Genomic DNA, 11,562 nt, shown 5'->3' on the forward strand with positions numbered 1-11,562 from the left:
CACTGATCATTTTCTCTGTGAGTGTTCTGACTTTGCTAGAGCAAGGCTATGAATTTTGGGTTCGGATGTTATGAGAATTAGTAAAATTCGTTCTGTCAAACTGGAGGATATTTTTAAATTTACCAATGAATGTGGAAAATTCTCGCAGGACTAGCTATCTTTGTCTCTGTCTCTGTCTGTGTCTCTGTGTCTCTGTCTCTGTCTCTGTCTCTGTCTCTGTCTCTGTCTCTGTCCTATCCTTTCTCTCTGTCTGTCTCTTTCTCTGCCTCTGTCCTATCCTTTCTCTCTGTCTCTGTCTCTGTCTCTATCCTATCCTTTCTCTCTGTCTCTGCAACTGTCTCTGTCTCTATCCTATCCTTTCTCTCTCTCTCTGCAACTGTCTCTGTCTCTGTCCTATCCTTACTCTCTGTCTCTATCCTATCCTTTCTCTCTGTCTCTATCCTATCCTATCTCTCTGTCTCTGCCTCTGTCTCTGTCTCTGTCCTATCCTTTCTCTCTGTCTTTCTCTTTCTCTGTCTCTATCCTATCCTTTCTCTCTGTCTCTGTCTCTGTCTCTATCCTATCCTTTCTCTCTGTCTCTGTCTCTATCTTTTCCTTTGTCTCTGTCTCTATCCTTTCTCTCTGTCATTTCTCTGCTTTTCTCTTCGACTATTTACTCGTATCTGTGCTTCTTGGCTCGCTTTTTACAAATTTCAAACTTCAACAAAGCCGCAGCTCTCGAATTTGATGGATATCCTTATCGGGAATTATCCGCTAGGTATCCATGCGGTGCGACTTGGGACTGTTTCAAGTCCTTTTTGCAAAAGCTGGGGTGGAATCCTCTCAGCACCTTCTTTTCAGTTGTCCTACTCTCGTCGCGCTAAGATTCAGACTTCTCACTCACTTTTTTGCTACGCCTGAGGGTTTAAATATCACACCAGGTGAGATTCATCAGTAGCTTGAAACGGTTAATACAAATGTCAACATTTGCTCGTCATTTTCTAATCCGATTCTTCTTCATGATTCTTCCTTTCTCCTCTTTGGTTCTATGGCCTCTGGTTTTTCCTCTGTATGGCATTACAATAGACGAATTTTGATTCTTTGTCCAAGTGGGCCCTTCACTTGGGCAACCATTTATTCTACCATAATCGGTCATAGGTTTGCTATCAATATCGGGTTGGAGCAGAAAATTTGTTATCTCTGCCTAAGACCATCATGTATACTTCGGCGGAAACGCCAGCAAACGGAAATAAGCGCCAAAAAGTAGGCACAAAAACAAAACGCCAAAAATGTTGGAACCAAAAAACGTCCCAAACAGTAGGCACCAAGGAAATATAACGCCAAAAAGTAGGCACCAAAAATATATTTCCAACAAGTTTGCACCAACAAACAAGTGCCAAAAAGTAGGCACCAAAAATATATTTTCTACAAGTTTGCACCAATAAACAACGCCAAAAAGTAGGCAGTGTTATTTCTCGCTAGAAATTAGCAACTACAAGGAAGAACTCAAGAAAAATAGCCTAAAGTGTATCTAAGATATATATAAGGTATAGCTCTCTCTCTCTTTTTCCTCTATGTTATATCTTTTTTCTCTCTCGCAGAACGAAAATGCCCAAAACGTTGCATGGGCTTGCAATTTTACTCTCCATTCTCGCTCGTCCAACGACGCCTAAGAAGCTTCACTTCATAAAACTGAGAGAAGTTTTAAAAAGAACCAAAAGCATTCGATTTCAAAAAAAGTCGATCTCAAAATGTTCAACATTGAATGAATTTCAAAATTATAATGGGACTATGAATAAGTTCGTGCGGTTTTTTTCGAAATTTGAAACTTTATTGACGTAAAATGGTTACAAATTTAATATTCAAAATATTGTCCATCGCTTACTACTACTTTTTCCCATCTTTCTGGCAATTCACGGATTCCCTTTGTGAAAAATTCGGTCGGTTTTGCCGCAATCCACGAATCGATCCATTTTTTGACTTCATCGTAATTACGGAAGTGCTGGTCAGCCAGGCCATGTTGCATCGATCGGAAGAGATAGTAATCGGATGGCGCAAGGTCTGGACTATACGGCGGGTGGGGTAGGACATCCCATTTGAGCGTTTCTAAGTATGTTTTGACCACTTGTGCAACATGTGGCCGAGCATTGTCATGTTGCAAAATAACTTTGTCGTGTCTATCGGCGTATTGCGGCCGTTTTTCTCGCAGTGCTCGGCTCAAACGCATCAATTGTCATCGGTAGACATCCCCCGTAATCGTTTCATTCGGTTTCAGTAGCTCATAATACACAACACCCAGCTGGTCCCACCAGATACACAGCATAACCTTCAGGCCATGAATATTCTGCGCCGACGTCGATGTTGAAGCATGGCCAGGGTATCCATACGTTGCCCGACGTTTTGGATTGTCGTAATGGACCCACTTTTCATCGCCAGTCACAATTCGATGCAAAAAACCCTTTCTTTTGTGCCGTTGAAGCAGTTGTTCGCATGCCATAAAACGGCGTTCAACGTCTCTTGGCTTCAATTCATACGGCACCCAATGGCCTACCTTTCGGATCATTCCCATGGCTTTTAAACGTTTGGAAATGGTTGATTGATCAACTCCCAAAGTTTTTGCAACCTCTTCTTGCGTTTGAGCCGGATCTTGATCGAGCAATTCCTCCAATTCGGTATCCATGAACTTTGGCGGCGCACCCTCGCGTTCTTCGTCTTCCAAGCCAAAATCACCACTTTTAAAGCGTGCAAACCACTTCTGGCACGTTCGCTCAGATAGAGCATGCTCACCATAAACTTCCACCAAGATACGATGACTTTCGGCTGCTTTTTTCTTCATATTAAAACAATGAAGAAGAATTCCCCGCAAAAACACATTATTTGGCACGAAATTCGACATTTTCAAGTGTGGTAAAAATATTGTTGTTTACGCTTCAAATAAAAAACTTATACTGACGTTTGTGCCTTACGACAGTAGCTCTCCAATGAATGTTTGGAAATGTGGATCGATGGAATAATAATCAAGTTACGCCATCTGTTGTAAAACCGCACGAACTTATTCGTAGTCCTATTAATTCTTTTTTTTTATTTTACATTTTTTTCCAAAATTTTTCAAGTTTACTTCTTATCAAGCCTATAAATAATATATTTAAACCAATTTTCAGAAAAATTCACGACAGTGTCCAAAATACTTGAACCGTTTGATAGTCGTTTTCGAAAGTGTATGAGTGTATGCTCCAATGCCTACCGTATGTTTCACCCACCTTACCAGAATGGATGCTCTTGTGACACTGCAAGTTTCAGCTATGAATCCCTTGGATTTTCTGCTCTTTTGACAGACTGTAGCGAATGGAGAGCTTAGTTTCCTCTCTATTTCGGGGAAGTTTTGCAAAGAAATCTTTATTACATGAAGTACGCATGAGTCTTCTTATTCACAGTCGCATGAGTCTTGTTCTTCAATCCCCGCATGTGTCTACTCATCTATAAAGAATGTTCTGCGAGCGAACAAATTTGTTGCAAAGCACTGAAGTTGTATGCTTCGAATTTACTTATATGCTTCCTTATTTAGTCTCGCAGTGTAGTCACCTTGTCCTCTTTGTTCCACTACTGAGATTAGAAAAAAGTGCTTAAAAAGTCCGTCATTCATCAAGTTCTGAAGAGGTCTGCCAATTAAGCTCATTCCTCGTCTTTCTCATAAAACAGTTTTTTTTTGTCCTTGGAAAAAAACCTCTGTCTTTGCTCCATTCATCACTACGTGACCACTGTCCCCCAGTGGCTGTGTCTTGCTAGTGACGCAATACAACGTCCAATTCAACAGGAAATGTCGTCATACATACATAACTCAACACAACAACTCTAAACAAGAAAATAAATAAAATTGCCGAAGGATGTCCATGAAATCAATTTCCTATTAGAGTGCATGTATTTTATAAGCCACTTAATAAGGGTAGGCTGAGCGAAGAGGCCCAAAATACGAATGACAACAAAATGTATGCAGAGGAAAGAAAATAACAGCTATGACAATAAGGAACGACATAAGAGCAAAATTGAAAATCGTAGACCGACCAACAGTCGGAGCCAACTGGGATTGGGGGACATCCAACTGATGAATGAACTATTGAGCTGATTGTGAGCCCACATACATTCATGTGAAAATATGTGCGAATATTGTGCGAGTATAGGAGTTGGTCGGCGTTCAATAGTTGGGAGCAGTCGACTCGAGCACATAAATCACTTGTCAGGCGCTACTAAAAATGCAATTTCTAATTTTATTGAAAGCTTTTCAAATAATATGAACTCAAACGGTATATCAAAGCAAAGCGGTTGGGCAAAGAAAATAACCGCAATTTTTATTTAGAGACAAGGACAGCGCTGACAGACAGACACCACGTGCGGGGCCGTAGGCAAACGAAACGATGAGCAGCTACGCTGTGCGCGTGTGAAGATGCAAAACGACAAAATGCTTAAAAGCGCTGCGAAGGCGATGAATAACGGATGCGAGGGTGGTGGTAAGGAGCCTTGTTGACGGCTCTTTTCTTCCGGTTGCCAAGTCTGGAGTGAGCGCACAAAATTTATTTCTGCATTTGTAAGGCAATTTTTCTTCAATCTTCGGTGCGCTTTTAGCAGAACATAGAATTGTTCATCTTGTTTTGCGGCGCAGCTTAATTCGGCATGCTTTTAGCCGGCAGAGGCTTTAGGTTTTTTGCACTTACTTGCGCTTGTGTCTGCTTACTTATTCGCAGCACTGTTATTATATACTATGCCCATTCTAATTTCACTTTATCTTTTCTTTGTTTTTATTCTATTCCATGCCATTTTCTTTTATTTTTATAAATTTTTTTTCCTTATCTTCTTTATAGGAACAAATCGTTGCGATGTTACACAATATGTCAGTGAACAAGAAGTGTCACAGTCACTTGGCCAACGGCAGCATCATAAATTTCATCACGTCCGCATACCAAACGGAATTCTATAAAAGTTACAATTCGCGTGCAGAGTGCGACGCCCAGCGGCGTACCATCAAAGCGATTCTGCATACGTTGACACATTTGGTGCACGAGTCCAGCCTGGGCATTGAACTGTTGGATCAGCATCGTGTGCCCGCCTTCTTCCGGCAGGCCATGCTTATTGGCGGTAGCGGCGGTGGTGGCGCAGGTGGCGAACAATGGTCTTTGGATGGTAGCCATAGCAGAGACATTTCGGCCTTGGCACGCCAATTGCTACAGGCGCAAAGGCAGGTACAACAAGCTAACGGAACGGGAATGACCCAGACAAACGAACATGAGCAGGCGGCCGTGGGTGGAGGTGGTGAGGCGACAATGTTTACGGCCAATACTGCCGCTGGCAATGGTGGTGGTAGTGCTGCTGCTGCTGGGCGAGGTATTGTCGGTAGCGGTGGTAATTTTAAATTCAATTTGACGCGTCACGAGAGTTTCGTCTGAGTGGCTGAATGCAACCGAATTGCAGCTGTGTGCCGTTTGCTGAGCGTCGAGCGCTGAAGCGCCTAAGGCAGCTTCTTGTTTTTTTTTTTTTTTTTTGTTTTTCCTTTTCTAAGGATTAACTAAGTTGTTGGCGCTTCGGTCGTTGGACGGCGGTGGTTAATATAATCATCCGTGAATAACTCTACTCAGACACATTGTGAAGGCAATCGTGCGTGCCTCATCGATTTGCAGATGTAAGCGAAGGTTTTGTAGTTGTAGCGTAAGTGATGTGTCGCACGTGTTTGCGTCAATAGCAACGACCTAAACAAAAATTGTAAATAATCATTGAATTGGCGGTGGTGGGAAGTGATTTTGTTTTTGTACACAGCCCGCGACAAATGATGGCATATCCAAATTTTGAGCAGTTTTCGCTTTAGTGTTGTGTTTTTTTCAATCTCGATAATTTTTTTTTAGTTAGAGCTCATTGTATTGTATAAAAAAACCCATACAAATTTAAATTTGAAATTTTATACAAAAATTAGAAAAAATCCGCTTTCACGGTTTTCAGCTAGAATTTGTAGCAAAATGTTTGGTTTACACTTTTGTAGCTTGTTAAATGCTATTACAAGGTGGCGCAAAATTAATCACCCTAACGGAAGTTTTATAATTTTTGCAAATGGCGTCGTCTTTTGCTTCCTTGTTCACTCCTCGCGAGAGCATTGCGTTTCGACAAGACTCTTCCATCGTACACCGTTCTGTGCTTGTCGTTCTTGCACGGTCCCATGAGATGTTGGCATCTGCTAGTTCGCGCAGCATTGACCATCTCCAAGTGTTTTTTGGTCGACCGCGACCTCTGCTCCCTTGCGGATTTGTGATGCTATTTGGTGGTTTTCTCAATGTGTGAATGGCGTCGCACGTCGTCCATATTCGACACTCGGGAAGTAGACAGTTGTGAGCAGACAAGCAGTCATTATCATCATCGCAGACAAGCAGTCATTATCATCAGCGATTACGGTTGAGTCTGAGCTTCAGCTTCGTTCACAATTCTCTTACAATCTGCAAGGTTCATAGCAATAGACTTGGAGCTTCTAGCTTGTTGCATTTGCCAGGTCGGTTTTGACTTGGTCAAGCCAGGTTAACCTTGGACGTGCGCGGGCCTGGGTCGTTAGAGAGTATGTTGTTAAAAAGGGCATTTTGATGGCGTCTATCCTTCATGCGAACAGTGTGTCCTAACCATTGCAGACTTTGGGATTTTATGTGTTTAACGACATATTTTCCCCAGCATAAGCTCAGCAACTCATCGTTGCAGCATATGGAGCCAAACACTCTTCGGAGCACATATCGCTCCAATACTCTTAAGCTTCTCAAGCGTCTTTGCTTGTCATTGTCCAGATAGATAGGTAGGTGAAATGGTTGAAGTGCCAGTCTGGCACTCCTCCAGTGGCAGTAAAGCGCCGTTTTGATACCATTATAAGACCTCCAATAGGTAGATATCTACAGCCAGCCAGAGCCGTCGATATAATGGAGAAGATTGATGGAATTTAGATTGGCGCACTGCCCCAGGTTGTAAAAGAAAGGAGCAACCAGTGATTTTAATCGTCTAGCTGCCAAACCCGGACATTTACAGAGAAAGTGCTCAACAGTCTCCTTCTCTGAAAGGTCCCCACAGCTTCTGCAATGGGGGTTCAATGGTAACACTAGCTTTTCCGCGCGTGCGCCGATTGTTTAGTGATCGCTAAATTGAATGACGACGAGCCCATGTCTGTTTATTTTACTGGGGCCAAAGGGTTTCGAAATAGCACATGAAGAAATGAAGCTCCATTTTTTCTGCGCTTTTCTGAGAAATAATTTGTGCAGTTCGCATTTAATAACTGTCAGGGAGATGCTGATACCCGGATAGGAGGTCTCTGAGGCCAATTCAGTCCTCTTTCTGGAAAGCTCATCAGCAATTTCATTTCCCTTTACGTTCCTATGTCCTGGCACCCAGATCAGAGAAATGTTACCTGTACACCCAAGAGATTTGATCTCCTATACAGAAGTTGAACAGTTTCGTTCTGCATCATGGCGTCGTCAGAGCCATGATCGCGGCTTGACTACCGGAGAAAATGTCAATATCTCTCTCGTTTCCGCGTTCCCTCAGCATTTTGCATGCCTGCAGGATCGCAAAGAGTTCAGCTTGAAAAACACTAGCAGTATTCGGCAGTTTAAATGAGATAGATAAATTGGCTGATTTAGAGAAAACCCCCGCTCCGGTTCCCGATTCCATCTTGGAACCGTCAGTGAAAACAGAGGTGCAAGCTTTGGTGCAGATTTTCCCTCGATCCAATCCTACCTATTTGGAAAGATTGCCCTAGCACGACCCTCAAACTCCAGTTTGCGGATAGAGGGATCTGTCCGAAGCTCGGTGGCGTACGATGTTAACTACCCGAAAATACTATCATGCCCTTTTAGAGATTGCCTTCAGTGACCAACTGCCTTTAACCTGATTGCACTTTGAGCTGCGACGGAAAGAACGTAAAAGTCGACGAAAAGTAAGTGCAAAACGACATTCAGGGCAGCACTGGAGCAAGTTTTAGATGCTCCGGTGATGCCAATGCATGTAGTCCTTTGCACCCTCCCCAGTTTAGTGATATTATAGCCCTCCCTAAGAGTTTCCCCAGTTTCAAACCAGGCATCCATACGTTAAAATTGGCAAAACCACTGAGTTGTACATCCACAGCACGACCTTTAGCTTGAGTTCCCATTTTTTACCCAACATAGATTTGCAAGAGTAGAAGGCTATACTGGCCTTCTTTACCCGATTTTCAATGTGTTGCTTCCCATGGTGTTTGGAGTCAAGTCGCACTCCAAGATACCCAATTTCCGATGAGAGCGGGAGAACGTGGATGTTTAATTTGGAAAGTCGAAAGTGCGGAGGTTCATATTTTCTGGTAAATAGCACCAGCTCCGTTTTGTCAGAGTTGACCACAAGTGATAGCGCAGCGACTGAGTACTGCCAGTGATCTTTCCAAAATCTCAGCCATGATCATTTATTCGAAGGCCTTCAGCTATGGCGCGACTTTCAATGTTGCACCAGGTTTCAAAGAGATATCTTTTGTGCCTTGCCACTATTGCGATATTGTCCGCATAGGCGGACCTAAGCGGCTAAGAAGGATGCCAAACTTGTCTTCATTTCTTATCGCATAGGGAAGAAGGAGATTAAAGGCAGTTGTAGAAAGCGAGTTGTCTTGCTTTACGATACAGGAAATTTTAAAGGGCTTCGGCTCTGTTTGTTGTACAACTACTCTTCCAGTAGTGTTAGTCAGAGTTGGCATTACCAACCGAATGAGTTCTCCATTGACACCCAAGTCGGCAAGCGTTTCTGCGAATAGAAATGCAATGGAGTGCATGACGTTCAAAATAAAAATGTCTATCACTCCAAATACATATTTTTGTTATTTAATAAGAAAGTTATTAAAAAAAATGGATGATTAATTTTCGCCACCTTCTATAATAAAGTGCAAATTGAATTTTCAAATTTTTTTTACTTGAAAAAAATGTCACGTATTTGTGGTATGCAGAAAATGCGCAGCACCAAATTAGAATTGCCAATCACTGCATACCAAAAATCTATGCCATCCATTAGTCGCGTGGTGGTTTTGTGCATTTTGCGTGTCTTTGCCATTTTTACTATGTAAAAAATTTAGGCAAAGGCTAAAATACTTGAATTTAAAACAAACAGCGAAAGTTATTGTGTTTGTGCTGATGAATTCTGGGTAATTTTAAAAATTATGCCACGAGTTTGTGAATTGCAATTTGTAAACATTTGTGAATAAATTCTTTTGTAAAAATCATTGACGAAATTTCAACAAAATATCAATCATAGTCATAGTTATGTGCCAAAAATTTGTTTAAATAAATAATATTTGCATGTATTTGTATAGCCGATAGGGGCATTCGTATGTGTGTGCGTGCATAACGCGCGAATTTAATTTAATTTTATTGTTTATTAATTATAAATGAGATAAGCAATGATTTTTGCTACTTCAAAAGGAACAAAACTATTGTTTGTATGTATGTATTTTGCGTAAATTAATTCGTTTTATTGCATAATTTAATATTAAATAATTCATGATTTTATTGATACAATTAAGAGTGCGTTTTATATTTTTTTTGTATTTTTCACACTACATAAATAAAATATAATTATTTGAAAGAAGAAATTAAAAAAAAAATAAAAATGTTCAAACACAAACTATTAATCACTCGGTTGGTTTTACTGATGCTGGGGGGCGAATAAATCATTAAAGTGGCATACCTTTGAATTTATGGTTTAATTTTTATAATGAATTGTTTCTGTGTTTTGTATGTTAAAGAGAAAGTGAATGAGTTCTATTTTGTGAAGGGTGTTCTTTTTTTTCGCATTATCCGAAAGAAGAAACGAGAGGCCGAAATACATAAGTGCGAGGAGCTTGAGATGCTGGCCAATAGGAACAATGCCCGAAAATTCTATCAGAAAGCTCGGCAGCTTACAGAAGGTTTTAAGACCGGGGCGTTTTCCTGTAAGAACAAAGACGGTGCACTGGTGACTGACGTACAGAGCGTACTTAAATTATGGAGGGAACACTTCTGGAACCTCTTAAGGGGGGAGCCTGTTTTATGAGGTCTAAAAATTGCATCTCTTTGCGATTTTTTTTTAAGGAAAAAATTAATTTAGCACTGCAAAGTTTTTTCTATCTTTTAATGAACATTTAAAAAGTATAAAAAATTTTTGTACTGGTGAAAATAAGTTGAAAAAAATGTTGAACATAGCAATTAGTAGAGCGCTGCAACGCTGGAGTTTCCAACTGGCGTACAAGATACAGCTCGTAATTATTATCTAAAGCAAAAAATTCAAATGGATTTCTAATTATCACGATTTTTTATTCTAGATGAACTAAGAAAACTGAGAGAATTCCAAAATTTCAACTTTTTGGAGGCTTTAAAGAAAAAAATGCCTTTCTATAAAAAAAATTCACTTCAATTTGGTATAAAAATCTTGAAAAATTTTCTTTTATCTATTTTGTTAGTTCAAATAGAAGAGAATTTAATACTGAAGGGAACAAGCATTGATTCATTTCAAAAGGTTCATTCGTTTTTTTTCATTCATGTACGCCAATTCAAAGAAATCATAAAAATGAAAAGTCGAGAAAAGAAGAAAAAAGTTTGTACTATAGCTGTCCGGTCACAGCGTAACTACCTAACGCTCGCCTACCTTTGGCTTTGTGTCTACGGAAATATTGAGAATTAGGCTCTGTAACTTTGTGTGAATATTCTGAAATATATTAGGAATCGCTTAAAACAAAAAAAAAAAAAAAATTGATTTTTTTGACCTTATAAACCAGGCTCCCCCTTAAACAGTGACAGCTGCGCATGAGAATAGCGGTAGCGCATCTAAATAACAACAAAACCGCGGGCGCCGACGGACTGCCGGCTGAGCTATTCAAACATGGCGGCGAGGAGCTGGTAAGGTACATGAATCAGCTCCTATGCAAAATATGGTCGGATAAAAGCATGCCTGCCGATAGGAATTTAAGTGTGCTCTGCTCAATCCATAAGAAGGGTGATCCTGCAATTTGTGCCAATTACCGCGGGTAACTAGTCTTCTAAATATCACCTATAAGGTGATTGGACCCTACCAGTGTGGCTTTAGACCTGGAAAATCCACAATCGACCAAATATATATCACTATCCGCCAAGTCTTGGAAAAGACCTCATGGGTTTAGGGAGAATCGAGACACACCAGATTTTTGTTGATTTTAAAGCTGCATTCGGCAGCACGAAAAGGAGTTGCCTATATGTCGCGTTGTCTGAATTTGGTATCTCCGTAAAACGAATACAGCTCTGCGAAATGTCTTTGCTCAATATTTATACCTAAAGTGAGTGTAAAAATTGTTGAATTGTCAGTTTTTCCACTTCTTTTTGAGTTTTTTACTTAATCAAAATTTTTAATAAAAACATAACAAATATATTTGCTTGACGGTACTGTAATAATACAGAGTTATGAACGAAAACAAGTTTGTACTGAATTTTAATGCACAGAAAACTAATTTTACATTATCTTGTATTCACAGAGTTTTAAAAATACGCAATTATAGACTAAAATAAATTTGTGCACTGAATTTGAATATTACAGAATATGAATTTT

General features: G+C 40.3%; 1 protein-coding gene across 1 annotated transcript in view; it reads left to right on the forward strand.

Moving 5' to 3' along the window:
• LOC128868034 (uncharacterized) overlaps positions 1-5,870 on the forward strand; it is a 98,489-nt gene extending 92,619 nt beyond the window's left edge. Inside the window, exon 4 of the mRNA XM_054109750.1 lies at positions 4,836-5,870. Within this exon, the coding sequence (XP_053965725.1) occupies positions 4,836-5,417 (582 nt within the window). The 3' untranslated portion in view covers positions 5,418-5,870. The remainder of the gene's footprint in view (positions 1-4,835) is intronic.
• Positions 5,871-11,562: the final 5,692 nt, after the last annotated feature.

Source organism: Anastrepha ludens, chromosome 6 (genome assembly GCF_028408465.1).
Source record: "Anastrepha ludens isolate Willacy chromosome 6, idAnaLude1.1, whole genome shotgun sequence".
Taxonomy (NCBI): Eukaryota; Metazoa; Arthropoda; class Insecta; order Diptera; family Tephritidae; genus Anastrepha; species Anastrepha ludens.